At 41.0% G+C, this 24,978-nt stretch overlaps 2 protein-coding genes across 4 annotated transcripts in view; both read right to left on the bottom strand.

The window, feature by feature from the left end:
* BIRC6 (baculoviral IAP repeat containing 6) overlaps positions 1-7,799 on the bottom strand; it is a 184,833-nt gene extending 177,034 nt beyond the window's left edge. For both annotated transcript variants that reach the window (XM_075748914.1, XM_075748915.1), the window contains exon 1: positions 7,384-7,799. In XM_075748914.1, the coding sequence (XP_075605029.1) occupies positions 7,384-7,636 (253 nt within the window). In that variant the 5' untranslated portion in view covers positions 7,637-7,799. The remainder of the gene's footprint in view (positions 1-7,383) is intronic.
* A 1,716-nt stretch (positions 7,800-9,515) lies between these two features.
* Positions 9,516-24,897, bottom strand: YIPF4 (Yip1 domain family member 4). 2 transcript variants are annotated; one of them, XR_012834635.1, is made up of 7 exons: positions 24,761-24,897; positions 21,048-21,201; positions 18,064-18,235; positions 16,539-16,616; positions 14,541-14,654; positions 13,873-14,020; positions 9,516-12,164 (listed from the first exon to the last, which is right to left on the bottom strand). XR_012834635.1 is itself a non-coding variant. In XM_075748904.1 (6 exons), exons 1-6 carry the CDS (start codon positions 24,843-24,845, stop codon positions 12,027-12,029), a joined length of 741 nt encoding a protein of 246 aa, XP_075605019.1. In that variant the 5' UTR covers positions 24,846-24,897; the 3' UTR covers positions 9,516-12,026. The 2 variants fall into 2 exon arrangements, 1 of the variants encoding a protein (XP_075605019.1); XM_075748904.1 differs by lacking the exon at positions 13,873-14,020.
* Positions 24,898-24,978: the final 81 nt, after the last annotated feature.

Below are 24,978 nucleotides of genomic sequence, written 5' to 3'. Positions count from 1 at the left end.
TTCTTGTGCATCACCCTTATCTGTGGAGTGCTCTTTCCCCTAACATACATGCAAATCTTCAAAATAAATGTTTTGCATATACCAAGCTTCCTGTCTATTTTTTGACTAGCAGTGTGCACTGGGTCCTTTCCAAATCTTGCTACTCTTCCCAAAGACAAGGCAGCAAAGGAATTGGGCTAATACACAATCCAATATTTGACTCCACAGAAACCAAAAGGAGCTGCAAGTGTTGGTATCCATGCATACTTCACAAATGGAAGAACTGAGGGCAATAGCTGTTCTTTCTTGAACTGTCCATTCAGTGATAAGCACTCGCTTGGTGACTGCAAGCAGTCACTGCAATTAAGAAAGCATTAACTATTTAAAGGACAGCTTGCTAACAGCAGAAAGCAATACTGTGGCATCACTTAAGAACTATCAGGAAAGTGAACTGATCCACGTGTAATTTTTTTATTTAAAAATAAAAGAATGGTGCATGGCTACAGATGCCAGTGGAACAGACAACATGCAATAAGCTATCTCATAACATGACCTAGGACACACTGATATGCTCAGAAGTTGTCCAAGAATCCACACGGTTGTAAGCCTTATTTCCATCTCCAAGACAGCCTAAGAAGCATTTTTGAAAGACATTATACTGTTCAGGGAGAATTACAGAATCCTCATAACAGGAAGGATGGACTGTTTTGTTTCCCAATTTGAAAGTAACTTGGAAAGAAAACCTAAAATAACAGATCAACACCATATGAAAAAAATCAGACATAATCATTATTAAAAGTTTGAAAGAAACAATTAAGGTGAAACTTCAGTCTAGAACAGACTTTTTCCTATACTCTGTCTTATCAAATTCTAGATGTATTTCACTTAAGCTCAACTTATAGATACCAATACCAGCTAACATTATGGTGGGCTGCTAGAAAGGACCAATTATAGGACAGGAGAGTATACTAGATCCAAACTGCTGATCACTTTTTTGATGTTCCATCACTTTTTTGATGTTCCATCACTTTTTTGATGTTCCAAACAGTAAAAAGATCAGGGCTTCTAAAGATCACTAGGCTGGGCAAACCAAACCAAAAACCTTCTCCATGTTTTCATTACTTTGAGTCCAACAGAGATTTACCTGCTTTCTTTCATAATGTTCTAGACTTGAACTCATCAATTTTCTCTGCCAGAACATATTTGTGCCAAGTTTCTTTTACATTTTATATAATACAGTATACAACACGACTGGGAGCTGAGCTGAAGGGTTTATCACATAAGCATATTAAAAGCTGTCTTGACCGAAGCTGGACCACAATCAGCACTGAGGTCGAAAACCAGTATTTTCCCCAGGATTCTTCACATCAACGAGAAATACCTTAACAACCTGCGAGATGGAACAGGGCAGGAAGTCAAAGTTCAAATCCCTGATGTAGAGCACAGTATTTCCTCTTTGGGTCAGTAAGAAGTATTTCAAGATACATTTTCCTGCAGAAGACCTTTTTCAAAATCCAGTTGCAGAGGGCTAGGAAATTTCTGATTATCTGGCATTAAAGCATTCTGCAACCTTGCAATGACAGCCATGACTCCATCAGTCCAGATACAAATCCTCTGTCAATAAAATGAAAACTGTTGTGCTAACTTGCCTGGCAACATAACATATGCTTGCATTGCTTTCTGTTGTTACTTCTGGATCCCCTTTAAAGGCATGTGAAAAGAAGAGATCTCTATTTTTACTCTATTTTAGCTTCTGCAGAAGATAATCCAGATGTGCTTCCACAGAGCCTGGAAATATCAATTAATGGCATCTTGACAGTCTGACAAGATGCATGGCAAGTAAGAAGGGATATCTGACATACTCTGATTAAGCTAACAGATAAATGGAGCACACAGCAGTCTAGAATCTTTACTGGTATAAAACATGGAACTCAAATCTAACAATTCTCCTATTCTGTTTTTTGAAGTGCTTAAGGGTCTTCACGAATGACACTGTAAGATCACATAAATCAATGGAATGATCTCTTTGAGAAGCATTTTACGCAGATTAGCATTGTCATCAAACGCAAGGTGGGCTGTAGCAGATCACTAGATATTTGACAATACTGCCCATGCGATGACAAAATAAACAAGGAGAAAATTCCTTATTAATAGCAACAGTCTTCATTATTAATATTTGTCTCATAACTGAACAAATGAAAACAAGAGCCAAGAAGATGAATAAACTCGCCCCAATTTTGAGGAATTGAGGAGACAACTTGAGCAGTATTACCACAGTGAACTTGAAACAGTTGAAACTACTGCTGATGTCTTCAACAATTCAAGCCTACAACTGGACGGCAGAGTATCCCAACAGTTTCTTACAAGAGATTATAAGAAGTATACACTCCCTCTATGATCTCCAAGCCACAAAAGAGAATCTTTTTTTTCTTGTTCTGCCTCCGGCATCACATGAAAAGTAATAAAAAAGAAACAGAACTGGATATCCCTTGATAGATTTCCAAAGCTCCATAATTCAAGGTGATCCAGCTGCAGACAAACAGGACTTCCAAAAGGGAACACTGACAGACAACGGTGTTGAACTTGCTGGCACAAGTAAGTCAGCTGGGCTGGGATCCAATCACTTCTAAATTCTTCTGTTGGAGGAACAGCTGTTGAGGGCCTCTGGTCATAATGCAGAGTCTCTGTTTCCCCTACAGGAACTGGTACATACATACAATGAACAGATCCTTCCCTATATGGATTCAGAAGACTGTATTTTGATTACTGTTAGGGCTCCTATAGTAATTTATCACAGAATCATAGAATGGTTTGGGTTAGAAGGGACTTTAAAGATCATCTAGTTTCAACCACCTGGCTGTGGGCATGGACACCCTCCCCTGTCCAAGCTGGCCTTGAGCACTTCCAGGGAGGGGGCATCCACAGCTTCTCTGGGCAACATGTTCCAGTGCCTCACCACTCTAACAGTAAAGAATTTCTTCCTTATATCTAATCTAAATCGACCCTCCTTCAGCTTAAGGCTATTACTCCTTGTCCTGTCACTCCACACCCTTGTAAACAGTCCCTCTCCAGCTTTCCTGGAGGCCCCTTCAGATACTGGAAGGCTGCAGTAAGGTCTCCCCAGAGCCTTCTCTTCTCCAGGCTGAACCACCCCAACCCTCTCAGCCTGTCTTCATAGAAGAGGTGCTCCTGCCCTCTGATCATCTTCATGGCCCTCCTCTGGACTCGCTCCAATAGCCCCATGTCCTTCTTATGTTGGGGACACCAGAGCTGAATGCAGTACTCCAGGAGTGGGGTCTCACCAGAACAGAAGGGCAAAATAACCTCTCTCGACCTGCTGGTCACGATTCTTTTGATGTGGCCCAGGATACTGTTGGCTTTCTGGGCTGCAAGCCCACATTGCTGGCTCATGTTAAGCTTCTCATCCACCAACACCCCCAGGTCCTTCTCCTCAGGGCTGCTCTCAATCCATTTGCCACCCAGCCTGTATTTGTGCTTGGGATTGGCCCAACCCATGTGCAGGACCTTGCACTTGGCTTTGTTGACCTTCCCATCTCTCAAGGTTGTCAAGTTGAGGGACCACCTCTCAAGCCTGCCACAGTCCGTCTGGATGGCATCCCTTCCCTCCAGCGTGTTGACTGCACCACACAGCTTGGTGTCATCAATGCACTCAACCCCACTGTCCATGTCGCCAACAAAAAAGTTAAAAAGTATTTAACAGTTAGAAGGCTTTAGCTATGAAACACTACATTTTACTGAATGAGGATCTGAAGCTATTGCTATGCCAAATTAATCTAGAAAAACCTACAGAAACATTCAAGATGGTCACTGTCCATCTGACAGTACATTTTAGTGTCTTATTGTGTTCCTGGCCAAGCTTCTCTGGGAATTACAGCACTCTCCCAGTTCAAGCAGTTGTCTTGTTTGATTTATCAGTTCCTTCTATTTACAAATAAAATATCTCTATGAACACCAAGAGAGTAACTCAAGCTTATTCTGGAAGTTTGTTTTGATTCTTTGGGGCTTTTTGTCTGACTTCTCTGTAGCAGAGGAAAAGGTTCATCCTTAGTGCTGTATTTGGAGATTGATCATTCATGCTCTTTGGCTACCAGTGTTGAAACGGAAAGCTTACAAATATTTAAATGCCTAAAAGGGAAAATAAAGTACTTGATAGACTTGCATGACAGATTCAAAACTAGTCCTGACTAACCACTACTAGCAAACACACAGAAATGCATAATACCCAGTAATCACAAGAATTGACCTTGCACTCCCAGTCTGGCTCTCTGAAACGCATAGTGCGCATGCAACAGCCTTGGTAGATTAAAAAGGACAACCTCACGACCAGGTAAGACAAATATTAATGTTAAAGGATCACCTAACTTTCCTCTTACCAATGGTGTTCTTATTCACTACCACACTCTGGACTGTTGCAAATGATCAGCTGGCCCTCTTAAATAGGCCTACAGTGTTCACACAGGAAACAGATTAAAGTTGATCACACACCTTCAGCAGACAGACCTGATGAAGATTCAGTGTGGTATAATAATAATCATAATCCTCACTGGATTCCTACAGTTTGAGCTCAGAACAATCCCTGGATCATCACATACATCAGATCAATGATGTTTACATGAGAAACTGAAGCATGCAGACCAGAGACCATGTCCTGATGTTTGGACCTGATCTATAACTGAACTGTCTTTTGGCTGTGAATCTTTTGTCTTGCTCTTTTACACACCCAATAGGGCAATCTGCATTTACTCTCTAACCAAGGCCGACTCCACTGCTCTGCCAGATTCAGTATTCCACAGGTTCAATCTTTTCACTGAGAATGAGCTCAAAGCTTAATGTATTGTTGCAGTGAACTGCAACTGCAAACAAAAGCAACACTGGGGCTTGGTGGTGTTTCCTTTTCTCCCTCCCCTCCCTTGATGGGGGATCCTTTTTCTTGCTCTGCTTTCTAGAAAGAGAGGCCTGCGTTTTGGTTTTCCTTGGGTAATGAGCAACAGCATTTCTATCCAACATAAATCTTTCAGGAGGGCAAAAGACCTGCAGCCCAAGTTACCAAGGAGGACAAGCAGTCTCCCAAGCATGAGCAGCAGTTTTAATTCCTAGGGACTCTATTTTTAGTAACAGCACCAGAAGTCCCTGAAGTGACAATATCCTTTGACCTGTCATTTATGGCAGAGCAGGGACAGAGTCGGTCTACAGGTCTGAGTGTCCAACTACTACTATCCTACATTAAAAAAAGCTCATGCTGTACAGAGCGGGCAGACATCAGAGAACAGTTGAATTCCCTTTTCCTCCTCTTCCCAAAGAACGGCCGAAGAGGGAGAAAACAAGAGTGAACACAGTTACTAACAGCCCCAACAAACATCAACTGCTGAGAGGAACCAGATTTCTGACAGGCATGCTGGTCTGAATCTATAAGGAAATTAATTTAAAGTTCCTTCAAACTAAACTAAGGTCATATTTTTTTTTCCAGTAACACAATCATTGGCTATACTGCACAGATAAAATTTGGATAGATTGCAAACAATTCTGTTGTTTCATGTCAGGAGGAGTAGAATCCATCTTTTACAGTCATGCTGTCACAGAGAAGACTGACACTAAAGGAAATATACATGACTGAATGTACGTAGCAGAAGCAAAGCAGTAAGTTATTTTTAAATAGTTACTATTTAGGGGAGAATTGCCATTAACATTTTGAATACTAAATCAAATCCCTTGCAAGGATTCTATCACAGAAAAGTGTAAAACAACAGCTTAGGCTTTGATTTTCAGTTCACTTCTTTTTCTGTTCTTTTTCTTGTTCATGAGAATTAAACATCTCCTACACAGAAAACCAAATACAAGTTAAATCCTGTATTATGCCCCCTTCATCCACAACTTAAAAGCAATTCTCAAATTCTGGCTTGAAAAGTAAGAAAAGAAGTTATTAATAAAAAAAGCACTTCAGGAGATAGCACGGTAGAAGAAAGGGAATTACAGAAGCAGAATGATCTGAATTCTGAACAAAGTAGGAAACACCATTTCATTTTCAATACAAGCAGCTGACAACAAAAGCAGCTGACACATTCTTAATAATTCCACAAATATTTTTTTAATCACCCCAAACACTTAACCTTTACACTTTACAATATACCAACTTTAACTTATGAAAGGAAATCACTGATTTTTGCCCTCTTCTCTTCGGTTTGACATTGTAACACAGTTGCTGGTTTTCAAGGTGAAAGTATACATATTACCTAGACTATGGCATCTCTGTACAATTCTTGGCATTGCTATACCGTGTTCACGTGGTAAACATCAACCTTTCACTACCACCACTCAGCAAAGCCAGAACTTATTAGCAACACACAACTGCAAGGAGAACCCGAACATGGAAACACACAACTAGTAAGAAGCCTAAGGAGGGTCTCACAACATACCAAATAACCCTACGACCCCCCTCCCCCGCCAATATTCTGACAAGTACCACAGTTTAAGAAGCATTAAGGAGTGAGGAACAAAAGCTGTTAATGGCGTAAGGATCTTCTTCTACAGAGCTAATACGTTAACAATATAAAAACACTAATGGGCAACAAAGAAAGTTGCTTCATAGTTATGGAGATGGTACAGTCTTAGCCTCCACAAAGTCAGTACATAATCGTGCCTCCTTAACATAATAGCAGGGATACTGCTACTAGCACCAGAGACAGTCAAGACACTCAGCAGCCTGAAGAACTATGCAAATATACATTAAAATGTATCATTAAATAACTTTATGAAGGATTCTGATCTCAAATAATTCAGAGCTATAAGACAAAAGACACTTGTAAGAAACACGCCTTCTTAACAAACCCAGATTAAGGCTCAATAAATTACTACATTATCACATATCAGTAAGAACTAGAACTATGCCCACCCTGCATAACATGCTACTTCTAATCTTTGGAAGGTTCAACATTATGTCATCCACGAGAACACTTAAAAAAATTTAAAAAAATACACTCCCATGCATCACAGCCTTCCGTCCCCATTTAATCTTTCAGTAACCACGCCAAGACATTTTACAGAAGAAAAACGCCTCGGCGCTGCCTACAGAAGTATCTCTGCCCCCAAGAGCAGGAACCGTTCAGCCCTGAAAAACAAGAAGGGGTGAAAAGGAGCCAGGGGAAGCCCCCGGCATCAAGGGCCTGAACCGAGCCCGGCCTCTCCCCCCCGCCGAGCCTCCCCAGGCGGAAACCCCTCGCCCGCCACGACACCTGTTTTCAGGCGAGCCTCCGGCCCGCCTCCCCCGCGGCTCCGCAGCGCCGCGATCGTGCCCCGCAGCCGCCCCGGGGGCTGCCACGGCCCGCTCCCCCCGCCGCCCGGGCCGCGGCTGAGGGGCCCGGCAGGCCGCGGGAGCCCCGCGCTCACCGTTGAGTGCCGACGCTTGCAGCGTGGCCCCCGAGGTGCCGTCGATGACTTTGATGGCGCCGCGAGCGGTCACGGCCAGGATGGCGTTCAGCGCCGGGTGGTAGCACAGGCTACAGAGACCGTCGGCGTCGCAGCGCAGGCAGCCGTCCCGCAGCAGCAGCCACTCGCAGGAGCCCGGCCCGGCCGACACCGGCCCGGGCCCAGCCGGCGCCGCCGCCGCCGCCGCCGAAGAGCAGGAGGCCGCCGCAGCCATCTTCCCGGCCGCTGCCGCCGCCGCCCTCAGGACAAGAGGCCCGGGGGGAGCCGCTCACTGACAGTCCCTGGAGCCGCCGCCGCCGCCGCCAGTCACCATCCGGGTCCGGGGAGAGGGGGAAAGGGAGAGCGCCACCGCGAGCAGGAAGTGACACAATCACGCCGGATGGGGAACCGACCGCCGGCCTGACACCGAGCGGAGGGGTGGAGGGGAGCTAGCAGGCGTACGGAGAGAGGCGGGGGGCAAGGAGAAGGGCGGGGCTCCGCTGCGCGCATCCTCCTCCTCTTCCCGCCCTCCTTCATGCGCGCGCGGCCGCGGGTGGGGGCCACGCAAAGGGCCCTCGCCCGCCCGCCCGCCCTGTGGCTGCCGTGCGCATGTGCGGGGAGGGGGTGTTGAGCGGCTGCGCGCGCCTCGGGGTGAGCTGCGAGTCCCTCCTGAGCCCCGGGGCGGCCCGGCCTTCCTGCCGGCTGCCCTGCCCTGCCCTGCCCGGGTCGCGGCGACGAGCGAGGCCTGAGCGGGCCGCGGCTCCAGCAGGGCGGCGGTGCGCTGGAGCTGGCCTGCGCGGCTATGGCCCTGCCGGGAGAGCGGCGGCGACGGCGTTGCCAGGCCTCTGCCCGAGGCTGTCGGGGGGAGATTTCTGCTCAGGGTGGAGGGCTGCTCGCTTCTGAGGAGTCGGCGTAATTTCTGCGTTGTGGCTCCGTTTCCGGCAGGCCTTGAGCGCGGTCAGCCGGCCGCCGTCTTTCCCTGGCACTCGTCGCTGAGGTGTCGTTACGGTTCGGACAAAATCTGGGTCGTAAGCGGGTGGGCGCGTTTGCCGCCTTCCGCCTCGGGGAAACCGGAGTGGGGATTGATTGGTTTGATTCTTCGTACCCTGGCTCCGAGGCGGGTTTTATTTTTGTGCTTCGAGTGTGATGTGAGAGAGCCTCTATTTTAAGTAGCCTCCACCTTCGGTACCAAGTGACAAAGCGCTAGTCTGCTGCAGCTCCGTTTCCCAATAAACTCGGCCCTTGAGACCGGCGTCCCTGACCGCCCGCGGGGAGCGGGGGAGGGAGTGGGAGTGGGGGGGCTCCCGCCTCTGCCTGTGGGCGGGATCGCGGGGCCCTGTGTCCGCGGGGGAACGCACGCCAGCGCTCCAGGGTGGTTATTTTTTCCCCCCAAAAAAAAGTAGGGATGGAGACGCTACCCATGAGATCCCTTTGTTCTGAAGCAGTATTCACCATGCTTCAAAATTGACATAAGTATAATAAAACCTTTTGTATTTTGTTGAAGTTTTCCCTTTTCACCCACTGGAATACCAATGCAGCTTGTGTAGCTAAGCCTAGCTGTAGGTACTTTATTTAAGTGACGTGTTCGACTGAAATATTTGAGAAACCTTTTAAGCAACTGATGGTCTTAAATATAACTGTCCTGAGAGCAAAATAAGCAGCTTTTAAGCTTGCTTCACTTCTTCAAGCAAACATTAAACACCAGTAAGGGTAGTGACAAAACTTAAAGCTGATCTGAAGGTGTATGTTGTCTTCACATCAAAGCAATTGATTACATCTACTTAGCCAGTAGGTATAATTTTTCCAATAAACAACAGAGTGTATCTGATGGGTAGAAGAGGGAGAAAGACACGTACACATGTACATGTCCAGCTGCTCTGTACAGACTGCCCAAAGAGCATGTCTCATTAAGGTACGGTACCCATGTCTCTACCTTGAAATGAGATGTCACATCCTGGAACATTTTGCTAGATGGATGTGCTCTAGGTTTCCAGTTTTGACAGACAGAAGTATATATACTACCACAAAAAGTATAGCTGCAAAGCTTGAGATTGATGATGTGTATAGGAATATAGATGTGTCTTAATTCAGTAAATATAAATGAGCTTGATACATTCTGTAAACAAGTTTAATTCAAAATTTTTTATAAAATACATCTTGTATTTACACACATACCTCATCTAAAAATATGAGTTTGTTGAATGCAAAGTTATTACAAACTATCAGAACCGTTTTAGAGCTGTTTGTACATATTTCTTGCACAGCATATGCAAAAGGTGACCCTAGAGATACTAAGATTAAAAGGTGCAAATCTGCAACTGTGTACAAAATATGTACTATGTTAAGTGTATATCTACATTGCATATTACACATGTGCCAACAGTTAAAATTGCAACTATATATTTCACAGAACATTAGCATAGAAGAAATTAAGATATTTGGAGATTAAATAGAATATTTTTGCATCCTTTGAATCATTCATAGTCATTTCAGATGCACAGGATCCATTGTGGACATCTAAGGAACAGCTATGCAGAGGAACTAAGCTTAAAGCTGACAGCCTAGTAACCTAAATGTGTTCTTGCCCTTCATATTTGTGGTAATGTTAGTTAAACATATATTCACAGGGTTTGAGTTGAGTCTTCTAATACTAGTTGGATATTCCTGTTAAAAAAAAAAAAAATCTAAGTAATGAAAAAAGAAATAAGACCAGATTATCATGCAAGATTCCAAAGCTAACATGCTTTTTTTTAATATACTGTAACTTGCACTTTTTTCTTTTTTTTTTTTTTTTTAAAGAATGTGGTACAAACGCTCACAAAACACTTGCAGATAAGCACTAAGCTGCTGGTGTAATTGGTTTAGTACAACTCTGCAGTAATTCCACCAGAACTTCTACAGAAGTCAAAAATTAGGTGCGAAGTCAATCACTCTACCAAATCACTCTAGCAGTTTTTCTCCTTTAAGGTATTACAAGCTAGAGTATTACAATTTATGTCAAGCATCAACTTTAATTAGTTGTGTTTAAAACCAACACAAGCATCAGCTAGAAAAGCAGACTGAATAAGCTGAAGGTTTGTGGGAGAGCTGGAATTTAAATATATATTTTGCATCAGTAATGAGTGGTAAAAATAAGTTACCAAAACAGCAAGTTGCACAGTCTAAAAAGCTGAAAAACTACAGTTCTGATAAGGAAGTATGTCCATCAGGGATCAAAGACAGCCCTTGCTATTACCTTGCCATGGCTCATTTTTATTTGCAGCATTATAAAAAGAAAAAAAAAAAAAAGGAGGCATGGGGAATGCTTTTTTGTTACCAAAAACAATATTAAGAAATTTAAGATCTATTTGGCAATACTAAATACTGAAGATTGCAAATGCCTAAGTTAGTACCATGCAAAGTGAACTTCAGTGGACTTCCCTTGTGAAGAAACATTACCATAAGGACCATTACATAAGCAATCAACACAGTACACAGGAAATATTTAACATGTCATCATATTATTACATAATCCTTGAATAGTCAAAATTAGCAAGACTGTAATTGTTATTAAGGCTGTAATTCTGCCTTGTTTAATGGAGGGAGAATCTGGCCTTACAAATCTTCTCTATTACTCTTTAGAAGGGATTAATAGTACTGGGGGAAAAAAATGGATGCGTGCTAAATACCGTGCTATTAAAAGCAAGACAGAGCAAGATGTTATAAAACATAGTTAGGGAAGTATTATTTTTATTTTGTCATCATAAAGTAACATTGTTTAAAGATCACACAAATTTGATAGATCATCTTTTTTCTCCAACATTAAGCCAGCACTACAGTTGAGAAAGGTGTTCACCCATTTCTCTATAAATTTATATTTTTAAGTAAAATAATTTGATTCTCTAAATATGCATTTTAATTAATTATGTCACACAGTAAATATCTTGCTCCTTTGGTCAGAGATAGTAAATGAAGACTTAAAATACTCGTATCTTCAATTTTTAAAAACCCAATATACAATCCTTAACCAAGGAGTATTTACGCTACACACAAGCCATAGATACAAAATACACAGTATATACATGTTTTGAAAACAAATTGGAATTTATAAAAACTCAATAGCCAAATCAAAGTAATTGAGGCACTAAATTAAAAGTAGTATCTTTATGTCTTGATTATACAGACTATTCTGTGAACAATCAGGACTGTTTCATAAATATATATTATCTACAGAATTTGCTGTGCCAAAAAAGCCAGCTGTGTTTAAGCTCCAAAGAAAAATTGCACTTTGAGATCGTTACAGTTAACTTCTCATTTTTCTCCTCGAATATATAGTAATCTGGTCCTAGTGCTTTTGGCACAGGTATTGAGTTGTGGTTTTGCTACGCTTTCTTGTAAAACACAAGGTTCTTTTATTTTGTTCATTAAAATCTGAAGAGTCTTAAACAAACCTAGAACTTTGATACAAATCTATATAGCTACAATTGCTTCATTAAATAATATACACAAATATGCTCTTCGATCTTAAAACATCTTGACAACTGGATACAAAACAGTCACTTGGATTATCTCCAGCCTCCTTAATCTTATGCTTTACCAGTCTGCAAGTGAATAAAATATGGCTTCTGGCCACATCTTGCACTAGATCACACCCCAGTGTACAAGGACAGAAAATAAATGTATAATAAAAAGATTGGATAAATTAGAAGGGGTTTCTTTGTCTTGAATTCTTCTCCAACTAGTAAGGATGCAGCACTGTATGCAGCCCAAAAGACTCCAAACAACTGAAAAAGAAGATGAACAGTCTTAGCTGACACGACAAGAAAATCTCTCCAAACAGCAAAATAAAAATCAGTTCTTCTCTCAATATAATTAAAAAGAATCCCCCAAAAGAAGAATTGGGGGGGAGGACTCCACACACAGAGAATATACTATGGATTTTCATTTAAGTTTAGAGAAATATTTAACAAATAGGCATGTTATTTTCATTTGAGACATTTTTACTGAAGTGAGCAGCTAAGAATCTACAGTAAGTTTTCTCTAAAAGATGTATTGATACCATAAAGCAAGCTGTAAGCTTACATACACTGATAATTTGCAACTTCACTGGACTGATAACTTTTCTTTCAACCCTGACTGTCCCCAACTATTAACCCTTCCCTTTCTTGAAGCAAAAGAGTTACTACATGTCCTGGTTTTGGCTAGGAAGCCAGGACAATATACTTGACTCTTCCTCCTACAATATATACCAGAGGGTTAAGTTACCATTTTTTATGTCAGGATTCACCTGACTCATAAGCTTCTCTTTAATTATGGTGCCCCCACCTCAAGGTAACCGAACCTCACATTCCTATTCCTTTCAGGTGCAGTGACAAGCCTACCAAAGTAAAATCTCTACCAAAGAAGAGATTTTAAGAAAAATAACTTTCTTAACTTACTAAGAAATTGCTTAGTAAGTTAAGAAAGAACCTGTTTAAAAGACTGGTGGAGTAACATTACCTATGAGTATCTGCTATGTTATATGAAGTCAGCATGCATACTTTTAAAAAAAAAAATATGTCTTGGGGTCAGTGAACTTGACTCAAACCTCAAACTAACAAGGTTACAGCAAAAAGTAATCAGACATTATTATCCTCTAGCAGCACCTTGATTAATAAAAAAGGAAAAGTACTTAAAACTGAATGGCATGCAACAATACTGTAATCTTCTGCAAAACACAAGACCAAAGAGGGCAGATGTAATAGGACCCCAGCAGAGAACTTTTGCCACAGTTCTGTGAGAGGAGCTGAAGTCCCTTGAAGGGTTATGTGCCGTTCAACTGCCATTGTAAAACAAAAAAATTAAAAACTAGAGATGGACAAGAAGGATAATCAAGATCATGATTGAATTCCCTAAGATACATTAGGAAAATTGCAGCAATTAAAACAATCAAGGTGCATTACTTGAGTAGTTTGCTGATTGCAACTGAGAAGAATTGACTGGAATTTCACTATTTCACTGTAAGTTCCCCAACTTTAGGACCAGGAAATATTTCCCAAAGCACAGAGCTCTCAAGCCATAAGAAGCAGCACTTGCCACAGCCTACGTAGTTTTGGCCATATGGGGCTTGCCTGCATTTTCGCACTAATGATGCAAAGGTAAGAACCTTGCACAGACTCACCCTGAAGTTAATGTAAGGCTGTTAGTAGTAATCAAGTAACAGAAGTTTCATTAACATATATTCATTTTCAAGTTATATATTAGTTATCTGGCAAGTTAACAATTTGCTTTCTGACTGCATCAATGGTAATTGCAAGTTCTCAAATGACAAACACAGCAGTTTTGTTATTTATCATACACTTTAGTTGTACTTCAATGATACTGTTTACCAGCAAGCTGAGAGGACAGAAATCAAATCAACAGAACAAGAACCCAAAAAGCATACAGCTTAGCTAGTAACAGGTTTTTCTCAGTCAATCTTTCCAAAAGTTCAGCAATAACTTCAAAGGCTACCTAAGTGGGTTTTGAGAAGTACTGGAAGTGTTCAAGAATGTTGTGTAGTTCTGGGATCTATCAGGGAACGCTGCTAGTTTCATAAAAGATGTCCAACAGCAGATGGTATCAGGCAAGTTATTCTTGCTTTGTGCCTTACATTCCACATCTGTAAAATCAGAGCAATACTTACCTTTGCTGCAAAGTATTGAGAGCTTTGTACTGCTACCTCTATGGAAAGGTCTCAGCACAATGACTAATGTCATATTCATGCTGCAGTAACTAAAAATAAACTGGATGACAGGGGACGGGATAGAACAGCTTATTTTCAGATTCTTCATTTTGAAGTTTAATCAGGCATTCTCTCCTCAAAATGATAATCCTATTTATTCTAAAGCAACTATTACAGCACAGCAAATACTTAAACAGAAGCTAACCTGATAACAACAGGTGTTGTTATATAGCAACAGCACTGTACGTCCTCAAGTACTCTAAAGAAACATTTAAACCAGAATTCGCTTAGCAGTGATGTCTACAATGCTAACCAAAAGGATGACAGAGCTCACGTTGTACGTTCTAAGTATTTTGACACATGGTTATGTTGTCCTCAACAGATTAATACTTGAAGTGTTAGTAAAGTGACTTAAAAATAACGGTAAACAATTCTCAATAGATGATACTGAACTTACTTTTATTAGGGTAGAAACAACTTCAAATGATCCGACCACCAAAAGTACGGGTGCTATGACAATGAGGGGAAGCAAGGAATATCCTATCACACCAAGAACTTGGCCATAAGCAACCTGAAATTTTCAAGCACATAAACCCAACCTTTTTAGTACTCAATCTGTGTCACCAAACACGATTTGATCTTGTTATAACAGTATGAATAGCAATAACAATGTGTTAGGTACTCATGAAATTTCAGCTTAAGGAAGTTTGCTAGTATGAAAATTGGTTTTGTATGCTACCCCCTAGAATTTTGCAATTAATCATTCCATTCTCTTAGAAATATGTAGGGGTTTTTTGTTTTGTTTTGTGGGGGTTTTTAACACTGTAAATGACAATTTTATCACTTCCAAAGGAAGTATTTACACAGGTTAAAATATGTAATTCCACCTACCCCTCACATTTTCATGTTCTGCCTTAAGTGGTTCTCAACTGCCACTCTCCATGACTGTACAAATGATACTCAGAAGCACAGAACTACACCAGACCTCTCAGTTACCAGCTGTAGTTCTAGCTGTCACAAGCAGCAAAGATATAATTTTCTGCATTAACACATGCACAGCCATTATGCGGAAATAAATTCATAACGTACATTCATGCTGTTGGTGTTAGTGGAAGACCTAGAACCTGATACCTCTAAGGCACAGAAATCTTCTGGTTTTCAGTTTAAATTTATTATGACTACCTTAAACAGATTTGTTCAAAGTATTTCCATAACTGTTTTTAGCTTCATGGGGATTCTGATTTTCCCCCACTACGGTTTGAAACATTCCTGGGCCCAGCCAGGCTTCTTGGATTTAACAGGAAAAATCGTGGCAAGACAAGTGGCCATCTTGCAAGCAATCTTTTGTGGCTGTTGATCCTTCACAGTGAACTGTGCAGACCTATATTTTCTCCCCAGTTTATACATTCTGATAATTTCACATTTGGAGCTACAAAACAGATTAATTTAAGGCATATGGATTATGCTTGCATGGTTTTTCTGCATACCATCACATTTATAAAAGCTTTTTCTTTCAAAACAGTGTTGACACAAGAAGACTCTGGCAATTATGATTAAAAGGAAAGTCTAAAAAATTAAAAGTAAATGTAAATAATGTAGGAAGTCTGCAACAATAGTTCATCATTAATGCAAGATGCATAGTAAAAATATAAAAAACAAACATCACTGAGTATTTAGTTCTCCATGACACAGTTCAACGCATTTTATGCTGCAGAGACATTTTAAGAAGTTTCTACCCTCCTGAATGTTCCGCTGCAGCTGTCTGTGGGCCTCCCTGTAAGTCTTTTCTTGTTGTTTACACCTGAATCGCTTAGTGACTCCATTTGTAAACAACTCAAACAGCTATTCCAGCCTTGCTGGTGCAAGCAGCTGGAGGGAGGCACATAGGCCAGAATTTCAATTGGCTTTGCAGTTGAAGAACGTGTGCTGACTTTCATCCTTTAATGGGTTTGAACTGCATCAGGTCAAGGATGAAAACAAACACCGCTACGTGCTCTACTCACAAGGACATTATACAACTGCTGTTAGCCCATTTTAAAAAAATAATAAAAAATTAAAGGGCAGCGCAAGAGCAGTGCAAAGGAGGAGGAAGGGTCCCATTTAGCTCAGTGATGAAAAAATTGAAAGCACTTGTCCCTCAAGAATGGACTTCAGCTCTGGATCACAGGCATCTGTTAGCATTTCTGGGATTTGTAGTACAAATTTCCAGATTGTTTATCACATCCAGCGCACCATCCATCACACAGAAAGATTAGCTGACCACCTCTGTATTTTAGATTTTATTTTGGAGGCCAAGAACCTGAAATGTAGGCATTACACTTACTAACTGCATCCATTCTTAGCTGGCTACGAGGTCCAAAGCCAAGCACCAAGAAAACCCAGCTACTACTGAAAAATGTAGCCAAGAAACTTTACATTACCTCCCTCTATGTCCTTTTCGCATACAGGTACTTACTTCTCCTCCAAGAACCCTGGCCAGTAAAAAAATTGTCAAGGATCCAAATATCCAAATAGTTATAATCCAAGAAACAACCTTAAGAGATAAAGAACAATGCATTTATATTAGTCATTGTGAGGAAAGGAAAACTCATTTATATTAATCACTTTCACTGCAGACAATGATTTTATTATGCAAAACTGAATTCTGAATTGCTGCAAGAATAACTTTACTTAGTATCACAATGCAACTTGAGAATAAAATTCAGAAGTTACATTTACAGAATCACATCAACAGTACGTTTGGCAAACATGGAATGCACACCCAACGTGTTCTGTAGTATTGTAATATTGCATCAGAGTAGGAAGGGTTTAGTTAAAACTAAAGCTAAGACCACCCTAGCTAAGCATCTTCACATCTCGCCTATTGCAAAAGGCGGGCTCAGACAGTTTTTAAAAGTCACCCCAAGCAATACAAGGAGTTGGAATTCTACTTCTTTCACCCATAAAGATGCCACTTGATTCTTTACTCAAACTGAGAATGCTCAGAAGATGACAAAGGACTTGCTTTGCCTAGGAGACAGCGAAGTGGTGCACTTGAATAATACAGTGGGTTTTACTCACCTTAAGTCTCATAAAAACAAAATACTGAGAGTGAATTCTTAGTTGGCATTTGGTACACCACATGGAAGCCAGAGGTTGCAAAGGGAACGATTTTATCTGACCATTCACAAAAATCCTTGCATAAGCACATTCCGTTACTTTACGGCCGGCTTACTGCTATGCTACATGGTATTTAAAACAACTGTAACTACACATACAGTCATAAAGATTTCTGTAGCAGGATAATCTAGGCTCACATTCAAATTGTGACTACAAATGATACCACTTCTCTATTTCAATCTGAACGTAAAAAAAAAAAAGCTAATGGTGCTTATGGAAGCCAATTAAATCTGCACAGTGTCTCTGAATAGCTATTCACCCTGGTGTTCAAAAGGAATTATGGAAAAAGTCTATTGACCAGAGGAAAGTTATTTGATTGTAATTGAACAGAGAGGACAAAATAGCAAATGGCACTAATGAAGATTAAATACACCAGATAACAGCGGTGATATAGTATGAATTAAATAAGCAGCCTTATTTATCACGAAATTAAAATTCATGGCATCCAAAGAAATGTTCTTTGGTAACATTTTTTAGTAATAAAAAGTAAGTTAACAAAAGGTCACAATTAAACTGGAAAGATTCACTAATATGACTATAAACCCATTAGTACCAATCTGTTTCCTCTAGAAACCACATCTTTCCTTTCTTTTACTGTATAAAAACAAACCTGACGTTTTATCACGATTAACTTACCTGTGGGCTATTTAATACATCTTTCTGCTGTCTTTCTACATACTAACTTGAGAAATAGCATTTGAAATGCCCCACATTAGTATGTGAAGAAAACACTTTCTACCTACGTAAAAATGCAAATTGCTTAGCAATCACGTCCCCAAATTTAGTTTAGATTTCTTTTTAGGTAGAAGGCTTATACCTACCTTAAATTGTCCATATAATGAAATCATCGAGAAGAAAAGCACAACTGCCAGAGGACCCCAGAAGTCTGGATTGTCTCTCACTACCTGCCTATTAAACCCAAGAGATGGCATAGGCATCAACACACATCGAATTTTGTAGTAAATATCCTTCAGATCAATGTCGAGTTCTTCCCTGAAATTGTAAAGCAAGGGAGCATTACTATACACCACAGTAATGAAAAGCAGAAAAGAAGCAAGTTCAGGGGCAAACAGTAGGTTTATAGAGCAAGTCTCCTGTCACATAAGGCTTTCTGAAGGCATGACTAGTAAAGGAACAATTTGTCCATAACAAAGCAACAGCACACCTTCATCCCACATTCAGTAACTGGTACGACATAATTAGATATATTAAATTATTCAAAAATCAATTACAAGACTGAGAATAGAAAACATACACCATATACCCTAACAGTCTACACTAAGACAGTAGGTCTATTTTCTGACATGCAGGAACACATGGCACATTCATACCATTGTAACTACTGAAAAGTCAAAGACAGGCATACACAGAAGTAGGATGTCTGTGTATTCTTATGTTGAGCAGTTTGCCATGAGCACACTTATTATGGAAACATTTTATTTCAAATTCTACAAGAAAGAATATCTTTATATTCACTAGTCCTAAACCATTCAAAATATGTCAGGTAAAACCAATTTTATAAAATAAAATGGGGTTTCCGCTTGCTTCAACAACAGCAATTGTTGAAGCAGACCAATTTATGTCAATTTTTTAATTACTGGCTTGTTTCCAATATGGGTAAATAGCAATAAAAGCCAATTAAACTAGCAGTAAGTCCTATCAACAGATCTTGCTCTTCTCTAATTGCCTTCTCCACCCCCTGCTATGAACTATCTGTAAGCAGCTACAAATTGTCCAGAAGACTCTTCTGCATGGGAGGCTCTTAACTGATACACCTTGCCCTGATTGTCCTAGCACGAGGGGAAGGAAGGAGACTCCTCAAGTAACGGCAATTCTACCTCTTAAGTTTATGCGTCGAACCTTAAGACAGAACTGTACGCTAGTGTTTTCCTTATGTAGTCATGACTAAGGAGCTCTGAAGAGTTGCAAGAGACTTCCGGAAGATATCCCTCTGCTCTATATTTAAGAGCACAGTGGAGAAAAAGGTAGAATCATATCCTAAGTCTGTTTATGAAAGTTTTACAAGGCTTTGATTTATGGCTTTTTCCTCAGAAAAGCTGAAGCAAAAAATAAATGTAAAGACATGATTCACCACAATTTCTCTTTAAAAAAGAAAAATAGTTAAATACTGCTCATTTTATCTCTCAAGGCAACTCCAGGATTGCTATTCTGAAGCTATTTCAGAAATGGTATTACTAAGCCATGACTAAATAACAAAAATTGTTCTTTAACACATCCCTGAATCTAAGGAGTAGACTAGAACCATCTATTTTCCTCCATTTATCTAATCAGCATGTAGCATTGTTATATTTTACTCTGAAGACTGTGCAACACAAGCGTTTCCTGTCTGGAAATAATTCCTTGTCATCGCCTAGGGCTTCTGACAGTTTCTCACGTGAAGAAACTGTCTTTTGCATGAAGGTGACAGCTACCTCACCTAAGAGGTGATGGAGTAAGGCTGCTCAATGAGAAAGAAAAAAAATCTCACTCTGTTAAACAAAACGCTTGCACAGTAGCGCCACATTGGTGAATTTCCCTTAGCTGGCTGCTATTCTTTAACTCCATTGTAGGAGTTAGGTTACAAGGCTTTGTTACAACACATGTTCTTAGAGTAATCAGAATTGCATAAAAGCTGTCACATGGAAGTCAGATTAAGGTCCTCTCTGTTGGGATGATTCCATTCATCCTGTTTGCCACAAACTGATCATTTCCCTGGCACGTTCCCCTCACTTCCAGCAATCAGCAGCTCAGACCACCTAGCTGTCTGTGAATCACAAACTTGGTTTTTGTTGGATAAAAAGTTACACAAAAAAGGGAAATCATATGTTGTCACCTCAGTACACCATTCAGTTTCTTAATAAACGTTACAGGTTTACAGAACAGACTTATTCACACAAGGAGCTACTTCTGCACACTTTAATTTAAAGTACTGTTCAAGTAGCAGTTTCATTATTAAGCTCTCCAGACATCTGTTCTCCCCTAACACTCTCATTGGAGTCCTCCAGAGCACTCTCCTGCTCACTCCGTATTTTTTTAAAGTATCATTATCTTTAATTCACACAGGAAAATAGAGACAGTGAGAATGAACTTGCTCATGTGCAGAACAAGGACTAAGATCCAGCCTGCCTGGCTCACAGTGTAGTAACCTTAAGATACAAACTTCCTTCAGCCAACCATATTTCTGTGAACAGAACAAGGGATGCAGAGATTTTCAGGTTTAAGGACATTTTTGTCTTTCACCACCCCTTTTTAATCTAGCTTTATAATATAAGATAGCATCAAAGATTACAGTTTGTACTACCTTGCTTCTAGCATCCCTACTGTAATAAGCACAATTCACAAAGCACTTACTTCAGAGTAACTGACAGAATTTACTTAGATTTACTTAACATGAACCTTTCCACAGGACTGTCTTAGCCTCCAGTTCTTTGACAGCATTAAGGAACTCGCAACATCAACACAAGATAGAAAGAATACAATCTAATTTTGTAAACCATGACAAGATCAACAGATAAGAGCAAAAAAGCTATAAAAGCTTTATTCTTATAGAGATTAATAAAAATGGATTTTACTTCCTCCTTCCTTCCTCCCCCACAGTCAATAACAAGCCTCTCTTTTATACTCAAAACAAAACCCATAATGAGAAACACAATATTTTCATTCCTGCACCAGAACACACTCATTGGTCAAGTAATTCATCAAACAGAATTCCAGTCACAGCAAAAGGCAGTGGGACAGTTTGAAAGGCTCAAGTTGTTTGTTTTTCCTATACAGCTAAGATACCAAAAAAATAATTATGACATACAGGAGTGGCTTGTTATCTTCTGGGTCATCATCTTCCACTTCCAGAAGCCAGCCATACCCTCTCTGTCTTAGGAATGTAGTGGCAGTAGATTCTTTGATGAATTCTCCTCCAAGATTTAGCTTAACATCTGGAGTTGTTATGGAGCCGCTAAGATCTTAGAGAAAAAGGGAGAGAAACATACACCTTTTTATGTCGTGCCAAAAGCCATTTGATTTCAAAAGTACCGGAAGATAAACAACAGACAGATAAAGCTACGCGTGCTGGTCATCACCATGAAATAGTGGAAGTTACAGAATAAAATTATTCTTTAACAGATACATAATTTGAAACGGTACTTCTACTTCTAATGCAATAGTAACAATGTTGGCTTATGTTTCAAATTACCAAGTTTTAGCTTCTAGATAGAAGTCTTCTTTTGATGAAAGTGTGTTATGGTATGCGAGAAAGGCTTCAATTTGTGCTTTATCATTAAGCATTTAAAGGCATAAAAGGAGTTAACTAATGAAAGTCTCACCACACTGTAAGTTGGGGATTATTTACCATTGTTTTGCTGACTGTACTATACCTCTTTTGGAGCCCATTCCTGCACAGTGGCATTGTTTCAGCTAAAACCAAATTTTTCATGAAAGGAAAACATTTGTAGATGGTTTCATTTGTAGCCTGCCCTTAATATAGGTGAAACTGTTAGAAAAAGAACACTGTCCGAGATCCTTATGTTCCAGCCAGTAAGAGGAGATACAAGGAGTTCTCTTCAATATACTGTGATCTTGCTCTGCCATAGTAGTAAACAAAACAAAGAGCAATTTATGTATGTTCTGGCTGTGTCAAAGTCAGCAATAAATATTATTTTCTCATTGTATTCAGTTATATACAATGAAAAATACAAACTAGTAACTGAAAATACACAAAGCAACTTAAAGAAATAACAAATACAGAAGAGGGGAATAATTACTCCTTTAGGAAATGACAGATTTCCATTATTTGCTAAAAAGGAAAAATCCAAACAGAAACACATAAAGTTTTTGTACAAACCTTATTACAAATATAGAGACAAAACCTCTCTTCTCATCCAACATCTTTTTGCTTCACCAAAGAAGATCTGATTTGCCTCTCCATTGTTGTGTGTTCTTCACACCGAAAAGTTCCTAGGTACAAATTTCCCAAAACACTACCTATAGCAAGTATTTCTGAAACACATAGTCACAGAGGCAAGTCGGGCCATATTTGCAGATTACATTTGCGACATCTTCTATCAGAATGCAATGCAGGTTTATACAAACAAAATTTGTACAGTAACAGAATCTTACATAGTCTTCAGCCACTGTGTCTGAAGCATTCAGTGATCACTCAGTATCGTAAGTAATTTCACAGAATTCTCCCTCCCAAATCAGCTTGCTAGGCCACTCAAGCTTAAATTTAAGCTTCTCCATAAATGCTTTTCAACTGTTCCATAATCATGAAAGTTAATGATCCATTGCTTTGGTTCTTGGAACACCATCTGTACAGGATCCTTAAGATCACTGTAACTTAAAGAAGGAATTCTCTTTGCACACATACACTGTTCTCACCAGACACAAGCAAAGCTGCCTTCTGCTGTTTACAGAGGGAGGAAAAAAGAAAAATGTATTCTTAATGCCCAGGCATCAAGGTAGAGAAAGTCTCAGCAGTTTTCCGTTGTCAGTGGGATCCTTTTGTCCTTTAAAAATATTTGTTTATGCTACAACATAACTCTGCTTTGCAAGGAGAGGTTCTTCCTATTCTTTGTGCGTGGATGTGGCTGTCAAAACAAGCAAATATAACAGTCCAACCAGTCATTTATTTCTCCTTTCCCAGTGGCAGCTGACAATCCATCCTGAGGCAGGGAAACTTCTACACAAGTCTAATTTACCAAGGCTCCTTTCAGCAGCTGATGGTTGGTGAATATCTACAACCAATTTTTTAATCATGAAACCACTTAACATGATCTTAAGTCTATTTGGCAACATATCTCAGGTGGGACATAAAGCTGCAGAAACCAAAGGGAAAAAAATAATCTGCCACCTCCTCTTCTACAGACTGATTCGAATAAGACGGTTAACAGCAAGCCAACCGAGTGCTGAAGAATCTGCCAAGAAGAACTGATGGTTCTGATGCTCACTAGCGAGAGTTAGGATGCCTTCCTGCTACTGTCTCAGGCAGAACGCCACAGAAGACAAACTAAGGTATCTCACATGCCCTATTTCAACCAGGCATTGTGGAAAAGCAGCTTTCAAGACAATCTTTGCTCTCAATTTTGAAAAAGCAGTACAAGAGATAACACTCCCCCTCCCAAAACCCCCAACAAAACAGTCTGTTCTATCTGTACACTTAATTGAGAACACCTCTCCAGCACTCTTTCCCACAAGCAGCTCCTACCTCTCATGGAAATAAGATGGGAAAATAAAACAGCTTGCACTTTGTTTTGCATATGGCTCAAGATTTGGGAAACAACTAGAAAGAGTGCAATGTGTAGTATTTTAATTCAAAACTATCAAGCTGCTTAATTTTGTTTATGTTTTTTTGTTAGGGTACATCCATGCAGCATTCTGCAAAGAGGACTACACTTGAACAGGCGGAGGATTACGTCTCACTTGTGTTCACAAAGAACACAGAGCTGAGCCCAATTCAACACATCTCACTGGCAAGGCGGCTGCATTGGATTGGGTTCAGCATTGCTCAACAACTACTTCAATCCAGAGAGTTTCCATTCCAAGGTACGTGGATCCTTTTTCAGGCTAAGGCAGAGAAGAAAAACAAAACAAACAAAAAAAGAACAACAAAAAATGAAAGCTGAGATTGTACTCGTTAATTAGTACTCCTTGTCAGAAGGACTGGGAAGTTCACCAAAGAACAAGCGTTCTACAGTAGTTTTGCCACTTCAATAATTCTTTTCCAGGGTGGGGCACGTGAGTCAGGATTTACACAATTCCCTACCCCATCCACAATTCCAACAGTAATTAAATACATACATAAAGTAAAATGCCTGTTGTTTAAATGGGTAGAGCAAAAAAGGTCATTCTCCATCAAAATAAGCTAGCACAATGTTGACTTTTGTATGTTCATTTTCACAGTCTTAAGGCAGATCTTCATGGCACGCTGGTACACCACAGCTATTTGTGCGGCAGTTAGGCAGCAGGCCATGCTTCACTCCCTAAACTACACAAAAGGCTTCTTTTTGCCCCCTCATTACTGTGCTGAAATGAGACATAACACAGAGACTTTGACACAGCACTACAGCGAATGTGAACATAGGGTAAAATCTCCAATTGACACTAAACCGCGGTGCCAGTAACGCGGGAAAGAGGAGCGGTCCGTGACAGCGCTTGTCACGGTTATGTCAGGTGGCCGGGCACAACCTCGGTTACGGCTTTCAGAGAACCCAAGAAACGGCGCACCGCGGCCGGCTCTGACACACTGGTGCTCCCGCCAGGCCGGTAACGCCGCCGCTCGCACCCGCGCTGAGCACCGCTCCCGGCTCTGCTGCAGCGGAGTCCCGGAGTCGCGGCCCGAGGGCAGCGGCCACCTCAGCCACCCCGCTCCGCCTCCAGCCACGCCACCATCCGCGGGGGCGGGGGGAAGAGGGCAAGGAAGGCAACTTTTGCCTCAGCGGCACGGGAGCCTCCCGCTCCCCCGGGGCCTGGCTGAGCCCTCTCTCGGGAGAGCGAGAGCGGCCCCAACCGCGGCCCCGCGCTCACCTTCGGCGTCTGCCGAGGAGACAAAGGTGAAGTCCCCGTTGCCAGGCACATAGAGCGGCGGCTGCTGAGGGCCCGGGGGCTGCATCTCCCCGCCCTCCGCGGGGGCTGCGGGGCCGGTGGGGACAGCGAGAGGCGAGCGGGCACCAGGGCCTGGAACCTCCCCGAATCCCTCCTGCGGCAGCGGCCGGCACCCACCGCCCACAGCGCAGCCGCCTCAC

This window comes from Balearica regulorum, chromosome 3, assembly GCF_011004875.1.
Source record: "Balearica regulorum gibbericeps isolate bBalReg1 chromosome 3, bBalReg1.pri, whole genome shotgun sequence".
NCBI classification, from domain to species: Eukaryota; Metazoa; Chordata; class Aves; order Gruiformes; family Gruidae; genus Balearica; species Balearica regulorum.
Note: the sequence above shows the minus strand (reverse complement) of the source record. Positions and strands in the feature narration are given on the sequence as shown.

Bases quoted from the DNA above. Each gene is read 5' to 3' on its own strand.
- YIPF4 (XM_075748904.1), bottom strand. From the start codon at position 24,845: ATGCAGCCCCCGGGCCCTCAGCAGCCGCCGCTCTATGTGCCTGGCAAC. The intron at 21,202-24,760 runs GTGAGCGCGGGG...TTTTTCTCTAAG, and splicing joins CTCCTCGGCAGACGCCGAAG to ATCTTAGCGGCTCCATAACA. The intron at 18,236-21,047 runs GTATGTCATAAT...TTACAATTTCAG, and splicing joins GAAGATAACAAGCCACTCCT to GGAAGAACTCGACATTGATC.